The 23,768-nt window shown below is 39.5% G+C and overlaps 1 protein-coding gene and 1 long non-coding RNA gene across 4 annotated transcripts in view; one reads left to right on the forward strand and one right to left on the reverse strand.

Annotated features, from left to right (window-relative positions):
• DNAI7 (dynein axonemal intermediate chain 7) overlaps positions 1–14,933 on the reverse strand; it is a 93,798-nt gene extending 78,865 nt beyond the window's left edge. Inside the window, exons 1-2 of one of the 2 annotated variants that reach the window (XM_017864508.1) lie at positions 14,847–14,933; positions 10,269–10,286 (exon numbers count right to left, since the gene is read on the reverse strand). Coding sequence is in view for 1 of the 2 variants with exons in the window: in XM_017864510.1 (XP_017719999.1) it covers positions 10,269–10,286; positions 14,838–14,849 (30 nt within the window). In the remaining variant the exon portion in view is untranslated. Of the gene's footprint in view, positions 1–10,268; positions 10,287–14,837 lie in introns of both variants that reach the window. The other variant, XM_017864510.1, reaches the window with a different exon arrangement.
• Positions 14,934–14,996: 63 nt separating this feature from the next.
• The window catches only part of LOC108523749 (uncharacterized), a 61,673-nt gene continuing 52,901 nt past the window's right edge, over positions 14,997–23,768 (forward strand). For both annotated transcript variants that reach the window (XR_001883883.1, XR_001883884.1), the window contains exons 1-2: positions 14,997–15,107; positions 23,599–23,686. This is a non-coding gene — a long non-coding RNA (uncharacterized LOC108523749). The remainder of the gene's footprint in view (positions 15,108–23,598; positions 23,687–23,768) is intronic.

Genomic DNA, 23,768 nt, shown 5'->3' on the forward strand with positions numbered 1-23,768 from the left:
GGAGAAAATTTTTTCATGTGTCTGTTGGCTGTATGAATATCTTCTTTTGAGAAATGTCTGTTCATATCCTTTCCCCACTTTTTGATGGGGTTGTTTGTTTTTTTCTCGTATATTTGTTTGAGTTCTTTGTAGATTCTGGATATTAGCCCTTTGTCAGATGAGTAGGTTGCAAAAATTTTCTCCCATTCTGTAGGTTGCCTGTTCACTCTGATTTCACCAGTGTTTTGTAGTTCTCTTTGTAGAGATATTTCACTTCCTTGGTTAAATATATTTCTATTTTATTTTTGTGTGTGTGGCTATTATTGTAAATGGGATTGAGTTCTTGATTTGGTTCCCAACTTGAACATTGTTGGTGTGTAGAAATGCTACTTGTTTTTGCATGTTGTATCCTGAAACTTTACTGAAGTCGTTTATTAGGTCCAAGAGGCTTTTGGAGGAATCTTTAGGGTTTTCTAGGCATAGGATCGTGTTGTCGGTGAACAAAGATAATCTGACTTTCTCTTTTCCTATTTGGATTTGAGGTCAATCACAGATAGTACAAACAAATGGAAAAACAATCCATGCTCACGGATTGGAAGAATCAGTTTCACTAAAATGATCATACTGCCCAAAGCAATCTATAGATTCAATGCAATTCCTATCAAATTACCAATGTTATTTTCACAGAACTAGAAAAAACAATTCTAAAATGTATATGAAACCAAAAAAGAGCCCACATAGCCAAAGCAATCCTAAGCAAAAGAAGAAAGCTAGAGCCATCACATTACCAAACTTCAAACTATACTACAGGCTGTAGCAACCAAAATAACATGGTACTGGTACAAAATAGATCAACAGAGCACAATAAGAGAACCCAGAAATAAAGCCACACACTTACAACTAACTGATCTTCGATAAAGTTAGCAAAATAAACAAACAATGGGGAAAAGACGCTGTGTTCAATAAATGATGCTGGGAAAACTGGCTAGCCATTTGCAGAAGAATGAAACTGGACCCCTAACTCTTACCATATATATAAATTAACTCAAGATGGATTAAAACTTAAATATAAGACCTCAAACTATATATATTTTTTCACTCTTGTCACCCAGGCTGGAGTGTAGTGGTGCAATCTTGGCTCACTGCAACCTCTACCTCCCGGGTTCAAGAGATTCTCCTGCTTCAGCCTCCTGAGTAGCTGGGATTACAGGCACTTGCCACCACACCCGGCTAATTTTTTGTATTTTAGTAGAGACGGGGTTTTGCCATGTTGGGCAGGCTGATCTCGAACTCCTGACCTCAGGTGATCTGCCCACCTTGGCCTCCCAAAGTACTGGGACTATAGGCATGAGCCACCGCGCCTGGCCTATAATTTTTTTTAAGAGATAGGGTCTCACTTTGTCATTCAGGAAAGAATGGGAGTACAGTGGTGCAATCACAGCTTACTGTAATCTCAAACTCCTGGGCTCACACAATTCTCTCACCTCAGCCTCAGGAGTGGCTAGAATTACAGACGCATGCCACTGCATCTGGCTAATTTTTTACTTTCATTGTTTGTAGAGGTGGGGTCTTGCTATGTTTCCCAGGTTGGTCTTGAACTCCCGGCCTCAAGCAATCCTTCTGCTTCAGCCTCCCAAAGTGTTGGGATTTGGGATTACAGGTGTGAGCTATTGCATCCAGCCAAGACGCTCAAACAAAAAAACCCTAAAAGAAAACCAGGAAAAACTCTTCTGGGCATTGGCCTAGGCAAATAATTTGTAACTAAGACCTTAAAAGCAATTGCAATAAAAACAAAAATTGATGAATGGAACTTAATTAAACTAAAGAGCTTCTGCATAGCAAAAGAAACAACACAGTCAACAGACAGCCTACAAAATAGGAGAAAATATTTTCAAACTATGCATCTGACAAAGGACAAATACCCGGAATCGATAAGGAACTTAAATCAATAAGAAAATAAAAAGCCCCATTAAAAAGTGTGCAAAGGACATGAACAGATACTTCTCAAAAGAGGCAACACACATGAAGATCACTCAAGATCACTAATCAGAGAAATATCAATTAACACCACAGTGAGATATCATCTCACACTAGTCAGAATGTCTACTATTAAAAAATTTTTTAAAATTTTTTAAAAGACAGATGTTGGTGAGGATGCAGATAAAAGGGAACTGTTGGCAGGAATGTAAATTAGTTCAACCTCTATTGAAAAGAGTATGAAGATTTATTAAAGATTTTAAAATAAACCTACCATTCAACCCAGCAATCTCACTACTGGGTATCTGCTGAAAAGAAAAGAATTTCTTTTTTTTTTTTTCCAAAAGACACCTGTAGGTTGGGCGCGGTGGCTCATGCGTGTAATTCCAGCACTTTGGGAGGCCGAGGCGGTCAGATCACCTGAGGTCGGGAGGTCAAGATCAGCCTGACCAACATGGAGAAACCCCATCTCTACTAGAAATACATTAGCCAGGCATGGTGGTGCAGGCTTGTAATGCCAGCTACTTGGGAGGCTGAGGCAGGAGAATCGCTTGAACCTGGGAGGCAGAGGTTGCAGTGAGCTGAGATGGCGCCATTGCCCTTCAGCCTGGGCAACAAGAGCAAAACTCCATCTCAAAAAAAAAAAAAAAAAAAAAAAAAAGACACCTGTACTTATATTTTATTGTAGTACTAGTCACAATAACAAAATCATGGAATCAACCTAATCAACAGTGGATTGGATAAAGAAAATGAGAGTGTGGTGGCACACACCTATAGTCCCAGCTACTCAGGAGGCTGAGGTGGGAGGATTGCTCGAGCCTGGGAGGTTGAGGCTGCAGTGAACTGTGATCGTGCCACAGCACTGCAGCCAGAGTGACAGAATGAGATTGTCTAGACACACACACACACACACACACACAGAAGCCAGACGTGGTGGCTCTCATGCCTGTAATCTCAGTGCTTTGGGAGGCCCTGGTAAGAGAATCACCTGAGCCCCAAAGTTTAAGACCAGCCTGGGCAACACAGAATGACCTCATTTCTAAAAAATGAAAAATTTTTAATTAGCTAGACATGGTGGCACACGTCTGTGGTCCCAGCTACCCGAGAGGCTGAGGTGGGAGAATCGCTTGAGCTCAGGAAGTCAAGCCCGCTGTAAGCTGAGATCATGCCACTGCACTTCAGCCCGGGAAACAAAGTGAAAAGAAGAAAGGAAAGAAAGGAAGGGAGGAAGGGAAGGAGAGAAGAAAAGAAAGGAAGGAAAGAAAGAAAGGAAAGGAAAGGAAGGAAAGAAGGAAAATGAGGTACATATACATCATAGCATACTACACAGCCATAAAAAGAATGAAATTATGTCCTTTGCAGGAATATGGATACAGTTGGAGGCCATTACCCTAAGTGAATTAAAGCAGAAACAGAAAATCAAACACTGCATGTTGTCACTTACAAGTACAATGAGTACACATGGTCATAAGGGTAGAAACAATAGACACTGGGGACTCTAAAAGAGGGGAGGGAGCAGGGGGCAAGGGTTGAAAAACCATACTGGGACTAAGTTCACTATTTGAGCAATGGTTTCACCAGAAGCCCAAATCCCAGCATCATCCAATATACTCATGTAACAACCTGCACGTGGGTATACTGGGTAATGCTAGGATTTGGGCTTCTGGTGAAACCAATGCTCAAAACAAAACAAATAAACAAAAATCTTGATCACCACAAAATGTCCCTCTTTATTTCTAGAAGTGCTTTTTGTCTTAAAGTCTATTATGTCTAATATTAATACAGCTATATCAGCTTTTGTTTTTCCAGTAATTTACATAGTATGACTTTTCCATCATTTCACTTCCAACTTTTCTGTATTTAAAGTTTTTTTTAAAATTTACTTTTGTAGAAATGGGGTCTATGTTGTCCAGGCTGGTCTCAAACTCCTGGACTCAAGTGATCCTCCTGCCTCAGTATCCCAAATTGTTGGAATCTTTATTCCTAAGGTGTCTGTTTGTAAAAAGATTATTGTTGGATTTCATTCTTTATCCCATCTGACAATCTTTCTCTTTTAACAAGAGTAATAGATCCATTTATATTCCATGTATTTACTGATATATTTGGGCTTAAATATACTATCTTACTTTTGGGTGTTATTCTGTATTATTTCTTGGTAACTTTTCAATTGATTTTTTTTTTATTATTCCACTATGTTCTCTCTACCAGTTTAGAAGTTATACACTGTGTAATTTTAATGGCTACTATAGAAAGTCAACAAATACGCCTACTATATCAAGACCTGTATCGTCTTTCCCAAGGACTTTAGAATGTCTTAACTCAATCTATCCTTCCCCTACCAAATTATACATTAGTATTATCATGAATGTTTTTAACAATAGTTTTATTGAGATATAATTCACACACCATGCAAATCACCCATATAAAGTACACAATTAGCTAGATGTGGTAGTATATTCACAGAGTTGTGTAACCATCACCACAATTTTAGAACATTTTTCATCACCCCGAAATAGAAATCTCATACTCATTAGTAGTTACTCTCCACTTCTTCCAAATCCCTAGCTCATGGAAACTATGAATCTACTTTCTGTCTCTGTAGATTTGCCTCTTCTGGACACTTCATATAACTGTAATCATGTAAAAAGTGGTCTTTTGTGACTGGCTTCTTCCATTTAGCATGCTTTCAAGGTCTGTCCATGCTATATCATGCATCAGTACTTTCTTCTTATGCCCAAATAATATTCCAATGCATAGATATACCAAATTTTGTTTATTGATTAATCAACTGATGAACATCTGGGTTGTTTGTTGTCATGTATCTTAATTACTGTTAAACCCACATTTTTTATTATGATTATTGTTTTATACTATACATAAATAATCTGTTTTGCAGGTGGCAAACTCAGTTTTGTTTGTGAGAAAATGTTTTAGTCCACCTTCATTTTGAAAACTTATTTAAGTTGGTACAGAATTCTAAGTTGGCAGCTTTTCTTTCAGCACATTAAAGACATCATTCCACTGTCTGGCTTTCATTTTTGCTATGAAGACCAAAGCTCAGGTTCTGCCCAGCTCTGCAAATACCCTCATGATAAAAATTGCTTTGGACTGGGCACGGTGATTCATGCCTGCAATTCCAGCACTTTGGGAGGCCAAAGCAGAATTGCTTGAGCCCAGGAGTTTGAGACCAGCCTGGACAACACAGTGGGATCCCATCTCTTAAAAAAAAAAGAAAAGAAAAGAAAAGAAAAAACAATTTCCAGGCATGGTAGCACATGGTTTTAGTCTCAGGAGGCTGAGGTGGGAGGATCACTTGAGCCTGGGAGGTTGAGGCTACAGTTAGCTGTAATTACACCACTGTACTGCAGCCTGGGTGATAGCAAGATCCTGTCTCTAAAATAAAATAAAATAAACAAAAAACAAAAACAGTTGTAGTGCTCCCATTACTTCTTTGGTTCATGTCTTCACTCAGGTTTTTTTCCTGATAATTTCGTCCTATATTATCGCCTCTTAAATGCTTTTAAGATGAGAACTTTGATCTATATGTATACATTGTAGTGAGCATTATTTATTGTTTTTTAGCAGAAATGGCGGTCCAAAAATCTTAAGCCTATATTAATGAATGGAAAAGATCAAAATATTATTTTGATAATTTTTTATCTTATCACTTTCACAAAATCTTAAGTTACAGATTTAGCTCAATTGAAGTAATAAAAATGTCTACCATTTCCTAATTCCAAAACTGTTTTCGAATTAAACTAAATGGCCATTCAGACTTGCTTTTATCAGACAGTCTGACCCTTCATTTTTTTGGACAAATAATATGTTGATATGCATCTTCATGGCACCTATCTCATGTTTGATTATAAGTCAGATGTAAATAATGATTTAATTCCCTCATATGTTTTGTTTTAAAAAGATGTAATTTTAATGTCCTGAACTTAATACCATTTATACTTTAGATGTCAGCACGAATGTTCATAAAACCAGGACTAACTATTTTGGCAACTGAAGTCTGTTGGTAAAGACAGTTTTTCCTAAACACGAAATAGAATTTAAAGTACAGACTATAGCAATAAGCACCCCCCTTTTGCCCCATTCATTACACTCCATTGCTGGAGACAGTTGAGCAACGATTTTAATCAAAATAAAAGACAATCAATTAAATAAAATATTAAAGCTTTATAAAATCTCTCAGCAGTTGTATTCCTAAACAATAATTTGAATATCAATTGTATTAAATGCCATTTTCCTCACGGAAGAAAACTCATAAATTATTAACTGAGACTAACTGGAATCATCTACGTATTCATCAATTTGTAAGGCAATTCTTCTCATAGTCTAATCACAGTTTTCTGTATTTCATGTATTCTGTGAAGTACAGTGGTTTCTGACAAAAATATATTAATATAAAGGAAGTGATGGGTTTTTTAACAGTACATCAGGTATCATAACCTTTTCTATAGTCTTACACACTTTTCTAACTTTTGCAATGAACAATACTAATTTAAATTACATGAAGTTTCAAAAGGCAACTTTGAAATCTGCGTAAAATATTACACTCACATTTTACTAAATCTTTCTTCATTAAAAAATTAATTATATTATCTTTGTAGTCTGGTACCAAAACATTGATTGTTATCAAATGATAGTACCAAAAAGTCTCTCACAATGTAACTTGATAAATTTTTTGGTACCATAATTTGATTTAATAATCTCAGGGGCAATGTAACTAAACAAAAATGATCACCACTTCACACTACAATATGTATAAATTCACAATATCTCAATACTTCTAATGACACATTTCACCACTTCCAAAAAGACAAGTAAGGCAGACAAAACGAGGGGGTCCTTGGTGTCTTGATTAAAGAAATCTTGGCCAACATCAGCATTTTGAATTGTCTGATGGTTTCACATCCCAGGCGCAAGGGCAAAGAATCACAGTGAGAATGGGAGTAGATAACAGATAAGCTTTACTAAGAAGGGTGATTGTGACAGAAGAGGATGCAATGGTAAAATGGCAGGACTTTATAACTACATTTTCTCAGGAAAAGGTAAATATGGAAGTCAATCATCTGAAGATTGATTTCCATAAAACTGTGTCCTTGTGTCCTTAGAAAATCTTTGTACACCTGTCAGAGTATGCGTTACTTCTCAGGTTGAAGGTTTCTAATCTAGACTGCTGTAATGGATTCCTAAAGGGTACTCTTACTTTTACCCTTGTGTCCCCCTACAGTGAATTTTCCACATGGCAATCAAACTGATCCTTTAAAAGTGTAAATCAGATCACGGCACTCTTCTGTTTACAACTTTCCCAGGCTGCCCATCACACTCACAGTAAAACCCAAATACTTTACCACGGCTTACTTGGCCATGGACTACAAACCAGCTCCTGATTAACCACGATCTCCATGCCGTGTTTTAATCTTTCACTTTCTACCTCACTCAGTCTGTTCTCACCACACCGGCATTTCGCCAAGGTCATTCTAAACTATGATTACTCGCAACAGCTGTTTCTCCTGCTTAGGATACTCATTCCCCCAGGTAATTACTGACCTATTGCCTTGCTTCATCCAGATCTCTTCTTAAATTTCATTCCTTAATCATATTATAAGAAATAGCATCATCATTAGCCCTACTCCACATTTTTCATGACCTCTTAGTTTCTATGTATTAAAAGCTACCTGAAATTATTTATTTTCCTGTCTCACTTCCCACCCTCAAGCTGAATGTAAGCTTCATGAAGGCAAGAACTTTGTCTTGCTGCTGTTCACTTAATGCCTTGAACACTGCTAAATCAATGAAATAAATATTCTTCCATGTTTGCAAGAACTTACATACAAGGATCTTCATTCCTGCCTTGACTGTGATAGCAAAATAAGGGCCAACATAAAAATCATGTTGCATACTTTCAATGGGATATGATGCAGTCATGAAAAAGAGTGAGGTAATTTCAATATGCCAAAACATAAAGGTCCCCAAGGTATACTTACTCCATTGAACCTAAGACGTCATCAGATGTAAGATGTATTTATTATGTCCCAAAAAAGGAAATAATGCCTAAGATGGCAGTTAAAGGCGACACCTGTATAAAACTGGATATAGGGAAAGACAATCCCACAACACAGTAATGCGTAGCAAACAAACAAACAAACAAAAACTTGCATATCTCAACTCTGACACTGGTAGAAGGAAGAAAAAAAAATTCCTGAGAATTTAAACCACAAGCCAGTTCATGTGGATTTGCAGTCTGACTCACACCGTTGGTGTGGTCCAAAACCCTCAAGTATAGAATTTAAGTAGTATCAGACTGGTAAGAAGCCTGAGGGACAGATAGAAGCAAACATTCTCTGTTGAAGAAGTGGATGTCAATCCAGGACTACAGTGATTGTAAGATACTATCATAAGACACATCTCAATTTCAGTAATGTTAAAATGTAAAAAGATGAGTATCCTGTAATTAATAAAATATTAAGTGAAAAATAGAAGGTGCAGAATGCTCCCATATGCGGGGAGAAAGGGGGTCTGTATGTGTCTGTGTGTGTGTACATAAGGGCACCTTTTAACATTTAGAAAATGTATGAAAAGATGTGCAGTGGTTCTAAGAAGGCGGATCTAATGTTTTGGGTGGAAAAAAGTTTCAATTTTTTAATGTTATTTTTATTTTGTACCATGTGTGTTTATTAATTTTCCCTTAAGAAAACTTTAAAAAGCCAGAAAGTATAAAATATATCCTTCAATGTTTTCCTACCTACACTGTAAGTTCCCTTTATAGAACACCTCATCTCCAAACTGCGATATTTAAAAGTAAAATAATTTTAAAAAGTAAGTGATTTCTTTGCTTGAACCTGGGAGGCAGAGGTTGCAGTAAGCCGAGATTGTGCCACTGGACTCCAACCTGGGCAACAGAGCGAGCCTCTGTCTCAAAAAAAAAAAAAAAGAAGAAGTAAGTGATTTCTTCTCTGGGTTTGGTTGCAAATTTCATAGGAAGAATCTCACCATTCTTTCGGAGAAACAATACCATCAACATCATAGCCCACCTATGTATATCATGAAGCACCAAGGTAATTTAAAACAATGAGTTTTCAGATTTAAAATGATCCCTCTAAGATTTCACAGTTTAAAGCACAAAATGAATGTCTATACAAATCAATGAATGATTATAGGGACACAGAGGCCCTCCAGAATGCTTCCCCCATAAGAATGCTTCCAGAGCCTTCATAAATTTTGTTCAGTTATATTCACAGTTCCTAAAAGAATATCAGGTTGGTCATGGGTCCAAGTGACTGAGAGAAGCAAACAAAGAAGGCATTCAATGGTATTTCTTGAAGAAATGTTTGACTGTATAAATACTGAATACACTTTATATAATCTCCTTTAAAGAGCCCAAGTGTTTTTAAGGGTGGTAGATTAAATGGGGTTTCACATATTCATTTAACAAATATTGATTCAATTTCTACTATGTGCCAGGCACTGTGCTAAACATTATAGATGTAAAAATATGACATGCTCCTGACCATGAAAAGCTCACCATTATAAATAATTACAATAAATGATAGAAGGGTTATAACTGAAGTGTGCACGAATGCATGTGCTATGAAAACATAGAGTAAAAGCCGGGCGCAGTGGCTCACGCCTGTAATCCTAGCACTCTGGGAAGTTGAGGCCGGCGGATCACTTGAGGTCAAGAGTTCAAGACCAGCCTGGCCAACAAGGTGAAACCCTGTCTCTACCAAAACATATGAAAATTAGCCGGGCATAGTGGCGCGTGCCTGTAATCCCAGCTAATCAAGAGGCTGAGGTGGGAGAATTGCTTGAACCCGGAAGGTGGAGGCTGCAGTAAGCCAAGACCATGCCACTGCACTCCAGCCTGGGTGACGGCACCTCACTCTTAAAAAAACACCAAGTATGTGTTACCATGCAATCCATTTAAAGTCGTATTACCTTAGATTTCACTTTAAAGCCATGGCACATTTTATAATTAAAATTTTATATATGTATCTGGAGTGAAGAAAAAGGGGTTCCTAATCCAACATTTTCTAGAGCAGAATTGACAAAAAGCTGCAAATCTACACACAAGTAAAAATTAAAAGCTATTTTTTAAAGTATTCGTGAAATTAGAACTCTCTTATGTCAAATTTGACATGTGACCTATTGTTGTAAAGGATTATTCCATGATTTAAACCACATTAATGTCTAAAAAGTAAGCTTAGTAAACTCTACAAATTAAAACTATAATTCTGTAAATATTCTGTTCACACACTGTAAGTGATTACACAACTATCTATTTTGAAAAAAATTCTACATACCTTTTTTGCTTTAGGACCCTAAAAGTTGGAAAACAAAAGAATTGATCAATTTTAAAGAGAATTCTGATACAAAAGCACCATGATTATGTAAGATGTTAAAATTAGAAGAAGCTTGGTAAAGGGCATAAGGGAACTCTCTGTACCATCTTTGTAAGTTTCCTTGCAAATCTAAAATTATCCCAAAATAAAATGCTTTTTAAAAAACAGTTCAGACAAAACTACAAATAAGTATAGGAAAACTAAGTTCACCTACTGACGCATTTTTTTGTATGTAGATTTTACACTATTTCTTAGGTCAGTCAATGATCCATGTTTAAGGAAATGCCCTGTTACTAAACAGAGTACTAGTCAAGAAGGCACTAGTTTAAAGGGTTCAAAGGACAGTAAATTATTGACCAATTATGTGCACTAATGTCAAATTTGCAAGTGTGGGAATGATCTCATAAAGAAAGAACCTTTCTGTAAAGTTAGATTGATGATTTTTATAGAAAGGGAATCAGTTATTTAAAGCACACAAAGCAGCCTTGTACAGTGGCTCACTCCTGTAATTTCAGCACGCAGGGAGGCCAAGGCGGGAAGATCACTTGAGCCCAGGAGTTCAAGACCAGCCCGGGCAACACAGGAAGACCCTATCTCTACGAAAAATTTTTAAAAATTAGCCAAGCATGGAGGCACATGCCTGTGGTCCCAGCTACTTGGGAAGCTGAGGTGGGAAGATCATTTGCGCCCAGGAGGTCAAGGCTGCAGTGAGCCATGACATTCAGCCTGGGCAGCAGAGCGAGACCCCATTTCCAAAAAATGAATAAATAAATACAGCAGGCGGCTGGGTGCGGTGGCTCACACCTGTAATCCCAACACTTTGGCAGGCTGAGGAAGGTGGATCACAGGGTCAGGAGATGCAGGCCATCCTGGCTAACACGGTGAAACCCCGTCTCTACTAAAAATACAAAAAATTAGCCGGGCGTGGTGGCGGGCGCCTGTAGTCCTAGCTACTCAGGAGGCTGAGGCAGGAGAGTCACTTGAACCTGGGAAGCGGGGGTTGCAGTGAGCCAAGATCACACCACTGCACTCCAGCCTGGGTGACAGAGCAAGACTCAGAAATAAATAAATAAATAAATAAAGCAGGCAAAGCTATGATAAAATGAAGATTCTATTCAGCAGCGTGTTTTAAGGCAAACTTAATCTTTTCTGGAAATTATTGTGGAAAGCACAGGATTTCAAAAAAGATTCACAGTTACAATAATACCACTTACACTTTCCTGATTAGGCTCATGTGTTTATCAGATTTCTGGTAAGGAGTATGTAGGAGATCATGTGAATACAAGACACTGTACATATTTGAAGAGTTATAGGTGGGAAATATTGGTTCATCCCACAAGATTATACCGTGTAAAACTGAAGTTTAACACATATCAGTAGATTCCATCTTCTTGAAGAGTGCATATATTACAGTAATTCACTCAGCAGATAGTAATTAATGGTTTACACACAAGGCACTCTGAGGCACTGGAGATAGAATAGTAGAGACTTTGCTGCCATATAATTTTTACAAATAGATTCTATTTTTATCACAGTTTCTATCAATTAATAGTTAACATACTTCCATCGTGAAATAAGTACTAAACAGCTGAATATGTAAATAGCATTGCTCCGGTTCTCAAGTAGCCATATTTTAAAGAGGGGCAAATTGTCACTTCTCACTTGTGCTTTTAAAATAAATCAGGTTTGGGGTAAGTACATATCCTCACTCCTCCTATATGTCATAAGAGCTACTCACTATGTAGTGAAGTAGTTCTCAAAGTTCTGAGGGCATAAGAATCATACGGGAAGCTTGTTAGAAATGCATATTTATGGACTAAACACGTATACACTCACTTCTCTTCCTACATTGTGGTTCAGTAGATGTTATGGATTGAATTGTATCCCTCAAAAAATTACATGTTGTCCGGGTGCGGTGGCTCACGGCTATTACAGCACTTTAGGAGGCAGAGGCGGGTGGATCACCTGAGGTCAAGACCAGCCTGGCCAACATGGGGAAACCCCGTCTCTACTAAAAATACAAAAATTAGCTGGGTGTGGTGGCATGAGCCTGTAGTCCCAGCTACTTGGGAGGCTGAGGCAGGAGAATTGCTTGAACACGGTAGGCAGAGGTTTCAGTGAGCCGAGATCTCGCCATTGCACTCCGGCCTGGGCAACAGAGCAAAATTCTGCCTCAAAAAAAAAAAAAAAAAAAAAGAAAAAAAATCCTATTTTGGCTGAGTGCACTGGCTTAGTCCTGTAATCCCAGCATTTTGGGAGGTCAAAGTGGGAGAGAATCACTTGAGCCCAGGAGTTTGAGGGCAGCCTGGGCAACGAAGCGAGACCTTATCTCTAAAAAAAAATTAAAAATTAGCTGGGTGTGGTGGTGCGTGCCTTGTACTCCCAGCTATTCAGGAGGCTGAGTTGGGAAGATTGCTTGAACCAGGGAGGCTGAGGCTTCGGTAAGCCATGATAGTGCCACTGCACTCCAGCCTGGGTGACAAAGAGAGACAGTCTCAAAAAAAAAAAAAAAAATTCATATGTTGAAATCCTGATCCCCAGTACTTCAGAATTTGACCTAACTGGGAGATAAGGTCATTACTGATTTTATTAGTTAAATTAAGATGAAGCCATACTGAATAGGGTGGGCCCCAATCCAATATGATTTGTGTCCTTATATAATGATAATAATAATAAAGGAAACTTGGATATATATACTCAGATGGAGAATGCCATGTGAAGAATGAAGTTTTGTTGCCACAAACCAAGGAACTACCAGAAGCCAGGAAAGGTCTGAACAGATCTCTCCCTAAGGCCCTCAGAGGTATCACAGACCTACTGACACTTTGATCTTGGTCTTCTAGTCTCCAGAACTGCGAGACAATAAAATGCTTTTCTTTAAGCACTTAGTTTGTGGCAATTCCTTACTTGGCAGCCTTAGGAAACTAATACAGTAGATTTGGAGTTGAGTGGGTTCCTGGAATCTGTATTTTTAACAAGTACTCTGGGTGCATTCGAAGTAAATGTTCCAGGGGCCACACTTTGAGAAACACTGGGAGAAGGATCTAAGAAGAAGAAGAAGAAACTTAGGTAACAAATTGGAAGGTAACAAGTAAGTGCTTACAGGGGCCACACTTTGAGAAACACTGGGAGAAGAATCTAAGAAGAAGAAGAAACTTAGGTAGCAAATTGGAAGGTAACAAGTAAGTGCTTACTGTTCTCCCAATTTTATTAGCAATTGTAAATTGACTTAGGTTCCATTTGCATTCTGCCAGGAATGCTCTCCACTCCCCCTTTCTTTTCCTTTTTTTTTTTTTTTTTTTTTTTTGAGTCTCGCTGTGTAGCCCACGCTGGAGTGCAGTGGCACAATCTCGGCTTACTGCAACCTCCGCCTCCCGGGTTCAAGCGATTCTCCTGCTTCAGCCTCCTGAGTAGCTGGAATTACGGGCGCGCGCCACCACGCCAGGCTAATTTTTGTATTTTTAGTAGAGACAGGGTTTCACCAAGTTGGCCAGGCTCGTCTCGAACTCCTGACATCGTGATCCGCCTGCCTCAGCCTCCCAAAGTGCTGGGATTACAGGGGTGAGCCACTGCGCCAGGGCTCCATTCCCTATTTCTTCCCACCATTTGCGGAAAAGTATAAAGTATTTATACTTTAAAACAGGTTGAAAAGCACCAGTTTTTCCTTACCTTGTTTCCCCTCACTGATTTCATCATTTCCAACTTTGTGTTACCCCATTTTAGATACTTCAATTGTTACAGTTGTAAAACTGTATTGTAATTAATTTGTTTAATCTGTATCCCATAAGCAGAGCTGTCATCATGTTCTTCTTGGAATTCTTGGCTTCTAGCCTAGTGCCAAGTACAAAGAATGCACTCCATATTTTCCCTTAATTAATGAATTAAATAAGTAATTACATTCTCCACTTCCTCTGGTTTTAATTATAGAAAATGTCTTGATGGAAACCACATTTAAGAAAACCAGACAGAGATACTCTCATAGCTACATGTTGGCCTGTCTCCTTGGTGAAAACATGGCAGTTGAGGAGTGCAGAAAAACAAAATGAGAAGCTTTATCATATTTAACGCAGGATGAGTACCTTGAATCACAGAACAATTCATAGTCCCACAAAAGACGACATAAAATACCTTTTCAAAGCAGAGTAAACTGCATTAGCTTTTAATTAACTGCTGGAGAGGTACTAAAACATTTCCGCCAAGTTGCTACAAGAGAATTTAGTGGCAAAGTCTATCATTACTGGAAGTTACTAGGTTGGGACCAATTTTCAAGCTTAGCAACATTCGAGATCAGGATACCGGGTGACAGCTTTGACCATCTCCCGTTTGCAGAAACCGGTTTGGGACTCCTACCCGTCCGCCCGATCCAGGTAAGGAAAGCTATTGCTGAGAAGAGGGCCCACCCACCCCGAGGTATGAGTTATTTCCCAAACCGACCCGCTTCTCTGTAAAATATGACCGGCTCTTATTACATCATTTAACACTGGTGAGGCAGAATCAATGGTCGCCCCTCCACCTGTCTGCCTCATTCACCTTGCTCACCATTAGGAGTCAAGTTCCACCGCAGTAGTCCGCAGAGTCGAAGCTGAAATTATGTGAACAAACGCTCCCGGGTTGTCCGGACGACAGGTCCCGCCCACTTGCGCTCCAGGAAAAGAGCGCAGCCGCAGCAGGCTCTTCCGGCCGGCGCCCCGCCCCCTTTACTAACAAGTTGCCCTCCTCCCCCAACCCCACTGCGCTTCGCAGTAGACGGACAGAGGAGTCCAAGCGGTGGAAGGTTTTGCGGCTCCGGCGTGCCGGAAAGTGCGTGAGTGCCGGCGCCGGGGAATTTTGTTCCGTTTCCCGGATCCTGGGGTCTGCAGGCAAAATGCGCTCTGGGCGAGGACCACCGGCTGTGGGAAGAGGGTTCTGAGCGTCTCCTGACCTTGACGGTTTATTTCCTATAGTGTGTTGGGGCTCAGTCTTTCTGGGAGAGTTTCCAGAAGGGAACCGGCATGCGACTGGTTCAAGCAGCGGACACCCGGTGGGCCGCCCGGGCCACTGCGATTTAAGCCAGCAGGGGGATGGGGCTCATTCGGCAATTTAAAGAGGGAAGTAAGTTGGCTCCAGAGGGTTGTTTATTTTAAGATTAATGACCTTCGGATTCTTCTCTCTGCTGTATTGTTTACTTTCTGTGCAGCGTACGTGTCCTTTTGCCTAAAAGCGCCCTAAACAAGACTAGAAAATGAAGCAATTCCTGGGTAAAATATTCCTTAACATGAAGATCGGTGAGGCCCCAAAGACTCATTAGTTTCCCAAGGTCACAGACTAATTGTACTAATCAGTAGCACAACCTTCAGAATTTCAGTCTCCTCCCACACGAAGAAACGCTGGCACCTTACACCGCCAGGAAAACTACAATTAAGTGAGGCTGTTCTCCTCAAGCCCGACTGAGTTCTCTGTAATTGTAGGGCACCCTGTTTTAGCATTATGAGACCTGAAAATACTTTTAAATTACTGGCACCATTTCTCATCTCTGAATTCTAAGTTTATAATGCTCGATCCCTTCCAGTGTTACTGACTACAGGCATTATTCATAGATAAGTAGTAGGACTAAGCTAGTCTTTGTGGGTTAAAGTGTTATTATCCCCATTGTAACCTGTAACTATTACAGGCTGTGTAATAGTTATTAGCATTTTACATCCATATCCTGGTAGCAAGATAAAAACATTTTAATAGCGACTTCGTACAGAGTTCTTACTCAGTTGGCCGTGGCTGTTTGTTATGGAACTTAAGGTTTCCTTTTAAATCAGTTTCAGGAAAACTAATGTTTAATGATAAAACACCTCAGTCAACTCAAATTAGGATTCTTGGGGGTAAGGAGACAGTACAGTAATCCCAAGTTACCTTAAAATAGTGGGCTTTTAGAGGAAAGGCTTTACTGACGCTCTCACTGTATCTACCCCATGGGGAAGAATGGTTAACAACTTTGGGCACCACATAACCCCCAGTAAAATGACAATTCTCCACTAGCCTAGAACTGGAACTGGTAAAGTCTTAACTCCTTAGCCTAGAATGACAGCGGGGAAAAACTATCAATAGGGACTGCAACCGCTGTCTCATCCAGCGCACACATCCAAGTTTTCAGAATAATAGGGGGCTTCTCTTAGTCCTTAACTCTTGGCTCTTTACTTAAAACAGTAACCTCCATGACTTCGTGCAGAGTTCAGGAGCAGCCTCAGGCCCTGCTGAACTCAAATTATTTATTCACTACATTGTGAACCCAAGGAGACCTGTTTCTCTTAATGGCTAAAATAAACCTAAATGCTTCAAGGTCAACTGCATAAAGATAAACTGCATTACCTGGCGTGGTGGCCCACACCTGTAATCCCAGTACTTTGGGAGGCCAAGGCGGGCAGATCACAAGGTCAGGAGATCGAGACCATCCTGGATAACACGGTGAACCCCTGTCTCTACTAAAATAATACGAAAAATTAACTGGGCGTGGTGGTGGGCACCTGTAATCCCAGCTACTCTGGAGGCTGAGATGGGAATCGCTTGAACCCAGGACAGGGAGGTTGCAGTGAGCCAAAATCACACCACTACACTCCAACCTGGGCAACAGAGCAAGACTCCATCTCAAAAAAAAAAAAAGATAAACTGCATTAATTCATATAAGTTAACATATCAAAGAAGAACAAATTTACCGTAGCCACACTAGTTACATTTTTGCTAGGCAAGTCTTTTATAATACATAATTTGTAAAAAGACCAACAACTAAAAAGGACAACTTAAGCCAGGTCCCTAAAAGCTTTCACAAGTTACAAATTGTGAATTAAATGAAGGTGTGCTGTTAGGCATTAAACAGGTTATAGTTTGCAATTTGAAATTACTTCTATGTAGATTTAATTTTAAATTATGTGAAAAGAACATGGCTCACAAGAGGTGTTTTTTGTTTGCTTGTTTTGTTTTGAGACAGGGTCTCAAAATGAATTTTGCCCAGGTTGGAGTGGTAGAACAATCATGGCTCACTACAGCCTCAACCTCCTGGGCTCAAGCGATCCTCCAACCTCAGCCTCCCAAATAGCTGAGACTACAGGCACACGCCACCATGCCTGGCTAATATTTTTTTACTTTTAGTAGAGACAAGGTCTCACTGTGTTGCTCAGGCTGGTCTCAAACTCCTGACCTCAAGCCATCCTCCGGCCCTGGGCTACCAAAGTGCTGAGATTACAGGTACAAGTGACCATGCCCAGCCTAAGAATCATTCTTAGTAAGATTATTTCACACTGCTAATGGCTGTCTGCCAAAAGAAAAATAAGTTTAAAAAATGAAGTAGTTAATATAGTGGGTTAAATACCCTCATCTAATTTTACTCCCTTCCAAAATTACTAAATCTATAGTAAAATGATATAAAAATAAATTGGAAAAATTGCAACAGGCGATAACAGCAATAAAACTTAAGAAGCTGGAAAACAGGTGAATGAATGTGACTTAGCACACCAGAAAAACCCAATTTACTCTGCAGAATTCTCAAAAGGCACTGAAACAGGGGCCCTGAAATAGGAAGTGGACTACATGAAAGCTATATGAGAAACACCTCTAAGTAACTCTACCCCCTTACTCCCATAAAAGACTAGAGGTTTCTGGAAAAAGTAGTACTCGTCCCTGGACTGGGGCATCCTCAGGCATTCTAGAGAAGCACACTGGAAACAAAATTAAGTGAATTTAGGTATACATAATGCTGGATACAGGGCCTGCATTCCTCTTTCACTTTTTAATGTTTAATAGGCAAATCCTTAGAAGACTGGAAGACTCAACTCTGAGGAACTGCCTAGCCCAGGAGGAGCAATCCAAGATACTGACATCAGAGGTTCCTCAGTAAAGGCCCACTCAGAGCACCCTAAGTGAAGCCCAGAGTCTGTATGCTTCACCCATATATACAGATCTAAAAAGCTTTTGTGTCTTTTCACTCGTAAGAGTAGACAGAAAAGAATGACCAGATTTTGGAAGAAAGCTCAGAAGTGATAGAGACAAAAGCAAGCAGAAAAGCTATTTGAAGTAAAACAACAGAAAATTTCAAGAAGGCAAGAATCAGTGAACTTGAAAGAAAAAAATGCCTACATAGTATGCTTGTTATGTGAATTAGCTCATTAACTAGTAGTAAGTACAATTTTACAAGTATTGATGTAGAAGTAATGTTGGTTCCTGTGTGATTTTTTCCCCCTAGGAAAGAGGAGCCAGAAAAGCAGTAAATGTATGACCTTCAGCAAGAAAAGGTCATGGCTTCACTGCTATGCTGCTGGCAAGTGCCTTTCAGATTTTTTCACTGATTCAAGTGTATATTCCCAGGGTTCCCTCCTCAGCGAGGCATACCCCAAGTTCTGTGCAGCCATTGACTGGGGGCAAGTAGAGTCACCTCTCCTACCCACGAATTGGCAGCCCTGTGGTTTAGATCGATTTCTACTTCCATGTGTTACCTCAGCATCTCTTAGCTCTGTTCTTAGACTTTGGATGGCATTTCTATTATTTTTTTAAGTTTTGCTGAAATAGAATTGACACTGAATTACACTTATAAAGCATAATTTGATAAATTTGGTTCATACATATACACATCTATATATGCATATTTATAGATATATATGTGCTATATAGTATATATACTACCTATAGTATACATATATAGTATACATATAATTTTTGTTTCCATGGAAACAAAAATAAAAGGAATTACTATGTACTATATACTATATATATCTACTATCTACTACATAGTAGGTATATATATACACCATAGTATACTATATACTGAAAATGGCTGACTACCTCTATTTGTAAATATATATTTTAATATATTTTTGCAAATAATAGAAATGCCAGCAAAAGTCTAAGAACAGGGCTAAGGGTGGGGAAACTACATACTATATACTATATAGTATCTATTCTAACTATATAGATATGTATATATACATATATACGCATATGTATATACACACACAATGAAGCCATCACCACAATCAAGACAATAAATACATCCGTTATCCACAAAGGTTGCCTCGTGCATCTTTGATTCCTTCCTGGTCTCCAGCCCGTACTCCCATTCCCAGGCTACTCTATTATTTTTTTAGTATTTTTAACATCTCTGTAGTAGTCTCCAGCTATGCTGAAAGCAATCTGAGTGGTCAAAATTAACTGTCCAGGAAGAGCAGAAGTGAAAAACTCAATAGAACACTTGAAAGATGAAAATGACAAAATCCCCCATAAAACTGAATAAAAGGCCGGGCACAGAGGCTCACACCTGTAATCCCACCCAGTACTTTGGGAAGCCAAGGAGGGTGGATCACCTGAGGTCAGGAGTTCGAGACCAGCCTGGCCAACATGGTGAAAACCCATCTCTACTAAAAATACATAAATTAGCCATGCTTAGTGGCAGATGCCTGTAATCCCAGCTACTCGGGAGGCTGAGGCAGGAGAATCGCTTGAACCCAGGAGGCGGAGGTTCCAGTGAGCCGAGATGAGGCCATTGCACTCCAGCCTGGGTGACAAGAGCAAAACTCCATGCTTAAAAAGGAGACAAATGGAAAATAGTAGAGAAAAAAGGAAGAGAACATGTCTAGAAGTTCAAACATCCAAATAATAAAAGTTTCAAGAAGGGAGAAAAAAGAAAATGGGGGGGGGGAATCATGAATGAAATCATTTAAAATTTTTTCCCAAATTGAAGGAAACAAGCATCCAGATTGCAGGGGCCAACTGAGTGTCCAGCACAATGAATGAAAATAAATCCATTATCAACACATCACTAACATTTCAAAATCTTCATGGAGAACATTCTGTAAGTTTCTGGGGAGAGAGAGAAAAAATACATCCATACAGAGGATCACTTAACAGGACTGCTTTGAACTTCTTAATAGCAATGGTAAAAGCAAACAGATGAGCAACTGCTTCAAAATGTTGAAAGAAAATTATTTCCAGCTTTCAATTCTATACTCAGACAAGCTATCAAACAAGTAGAGGCAGCCAGCCATTTTTAGACATCCAGGGTCTCATTTACCTTCCATGTACCCTTTTCAAGAAGTTAGGATGTGCTCCGCAGAAACAAAAATAAAACCAGTAAATGCAACACTTTGAAATGTAGAAAATGGGATAATCAACATAGAGGATAGGCAAAAGGAATTTCTGGGAGCATGGTCAAGTGAGATTCCAGTACAACAGTTGTGCTTCTTGATGTAGAGAGCAGTCAGTCCAAAATCAAGCAGTTATGACTCACATTGGTGGTTGTTACCACCAAGATCCCTGCTGCCATTGTACCATCTTTTTAACCTGAGGACATTATGCCTAGGCAAGCCTGGCTCAGATTCTTACTGCCATTTGCCTTGACCATGTGGTGATGAAATTCCTGCTGTCTTCTGTGCTATGCTGACTGGACCAACTGAGGACACTCACTTTTACCCTTCTTTTTCAACCTATTCCTGAAAGCTGATGTTGGGCATTGGTGAGCTTAAAGCAGAAAATAGTCTTCCTCCTTCCCATTTTTACTATGTATTGGCCGGAAATCAAGTATCAGTTCTACACTCTGATCTTCCCACGTGCTTCATTTGTGAGGAGCCCAGTATTCACTCATGACATTGCAAATTAACGTCTCCAGAAGGGATTCTTAAAGCCTGGAGAAGGTAAAGCCAGACTAGGACTGTTTGGCTTTAATTAACAGCAGTGTTGTTGCCCCTTTCCTTGCTAGATTCGTGCTTGCTGCTCAAATTGCCGAAATTAAATATTTAGGGCAATGTTCATGAGTGGTGGGAAAACTAAAGAGAATAAGTTGGAAGTCACTACAGGCTATCTTGGTAGAGATGGGGAAGGAGAAGCAATTGGAGAGGGGCACATGGGGGCTTCTAAGACTTCTAATTTTCTGTTTCATAACTTGAAAGATGGGTACCCAGATGTATATTTTACTTTCTTTAATTTGTACATTCATATTTTATGCAGTTTCTATGTCTAATACATATAAAAATTTAAGATGAAATACATGAAGGCATTGATTGGTACCCTGACTTTGAAATTGTAAAAGGTGTAAATTTTGCAAAACGCCTAAAGGGGCAGGTGAAGTCACAATGAGAATCTACACTATTATACTTCGGGGTCCAACCAAAACAGAAGTAACAGGAGAACTTAAATTATGTAGCACAATGATTTTTAATTGAGTATGGTACTGCAATTTTAATCCATAATGATTTTTAATTGAGTATGATACTGTCATTTTAATCCACATTTTCTGCTAGTTAACTATAAAATAACCCTTAAAACTGATCTAAAAGGCTATTTTAAAAATACAAATTGCGGCCGGGCGCAGTGGCTCACGCCTGTAATCCCAGCACTTTGGGAGGCCAAGGTGGGTAGATCACGAGGTGAGGAGATCGAGACCATCCTGGCCAACATGGTGAAACACCGTCTCTACTAAAATACAAAAAAAAAAAAAAAATTAGCCAGGCGTGGTGGCACACACCTGTAGTCCCAGCTACCTAGGAGGCTGAGGCAGGGGAATTGCTTGAACCAGGGAGGTGGAGGTTGCAGTGAGCTGAGATGGCACCACTGCACTCCAGCCTGGTGACAGCGAGAATTCATCTCAAAAAAAAAAAGTTGTTTCCTGCTTGCCCTTCACAGTAATTCAGCCCAAAAGTCATTATGTGGCACTGAGCAAGGTAGGCATCTGGGGAAGGGGGGGGGGGCGAGAGAAAGACTGGCAAGGTAGTAGCCCAGCAGGGGGTACTGGAGCCCAGATGCAGTGAGGAGGGTGTCTGGTGGTAGGGACTTGTGCACAGCAGCAGCCTAGCAGGGGATGAAGAGGGCATCTTGTTAGGGTGAAGAAAATGGTGGCACAGGTTTTTGGAACGGAACAAAAGGTGAGCCTTATCCAGGAGGGAGGAAGTGGTGCAGTGTAAATTGCTTGAGCCCAAGAAGGGTAGGTTGGAGAAAAGGGGGATGAAGAGAAGACCATGCATGTGGGATGGTGGCAGTGGCACTCTGGCATTGGGTGGCAGAGCTCAGAGAGTAGTGTGTGTGCGCTGAATGGTGACAGCAAGAGGAATTTGATTACATAGTGAGAGGAGGGGTGATGATTATAAAAAGTAAATTTATTAAGGACAAGTGGGAACCAGACTTCTCATTGTTAGGCAAGAGTATTAAACCCATGTAAAGAGGGGAAATGAAAATAAACCCTGTAGTATTGGAATTGAATGTTAGGTAGCAGATTATGTGGAGATTAATATAAAAGTCACACACACAACACCTAAATCTGCATGTATGTACACTTGCAGCTTTGTCACTCAGAGGACCTGGGAACAGTGACAGTCCCATGGTGATTAGCATTTCTAGCACCCAGACCTTGGTTTCTAAAACATTCCATCCAGATTATAGTTTCTAAATGCTATTCTCCATTAAAAGGACTAGGTTCCTCAGAGAAATAATTTTATAATGGACAGTCTTAGCAAATACGACTTTAATTGGGTAATCAAAATTAACATCAATCAAAATGGAACACATTTCAGTTGCATCCACCTGATGGGATGCAATGTTAAGAGCTTACTATTCAACTGTAACAGGTAGTGGGAATTATTTTCTAGGTTTAGGCTGTCATGATGCCTTTAAGGAGCCTCCTCTACTCAGCAGCATTAACACATTACACATAAAGAAGCATGATTTATCCCACTGGATGTCACCTGTTCCTCAGGGGCACCCTCTTACAGGTTGTTCATTTGGGCTCTTCACCACCAATCTTACTGCCCATCTACTATTCCAACCTGCTTAACTCACCCAGTTTCTGCTAAGTTTTTAGCCTCCCTTTGGATAAGCACCCATCAAGATTTGATCAGGCTTCTGCTCAATGTCCTTCAAGTGGATCTGGCCTTGCCTTGAGAGCATGGTAAAGACCTCTCGTTTGATAAGGAAAACTCAGGCTCAGCATGGTTAATTAATCTGTACGTTATGCAACTAGGATTTAAATCTAACTCATTCCTTCCACTGTGGCATAAAAGGAGGTACACGTACCTATCTGTAACAATCCACTTTCTCATCTTATTTCCTTAATATGACTTCTCATAATAATCGTCTTCTTTGCTTAGTGTCCCGTAGGAAGAAGTCAATTCTGTGACAGCAGGTTATTTTATCTGAAGTATTTATAACTATATCACAGTACGTGGAACAGAAAAGTTCTCCAGAAATATTTATTGAATTTTTAAAAAGTTATTTTCTCAGTGTGTATAACCTTTTTTGATTTTAAGACTACAATGCAGCTAATTGCAAAAAATTTTCCTTTCTTTAGGCATGTTACACATAAAAGTGGATAATTTACATGGTAAATGAAAATGGCCAATTCTTTAAGAGGAGAAGTACTAAAACTTTATAAAAATGTAAGTAATTATGTTGCCAATTTTATTAAAATGTTGTTATATGACATGGATTGTTTAGAAATACATAATCTTTCTTTTGAAG

This window comes from Rhinopithecus bieti, unplaced genomic scaffold, assembly GCF_001698545.2.
Source record: "Rhinopithecus bieti isolate Rb0 unplaced genomic scaffold, ASM169854v2 scaffold_72161, whole genome shotgun sequence".
Classification (NCBI taxonomy): domain Eukaryota; kingdom Metazoa; phylum Chordata; class Mammalia; order Primates; family Cercopithecidae; genus Rhinopithecus; species Rhinopithecus bieti.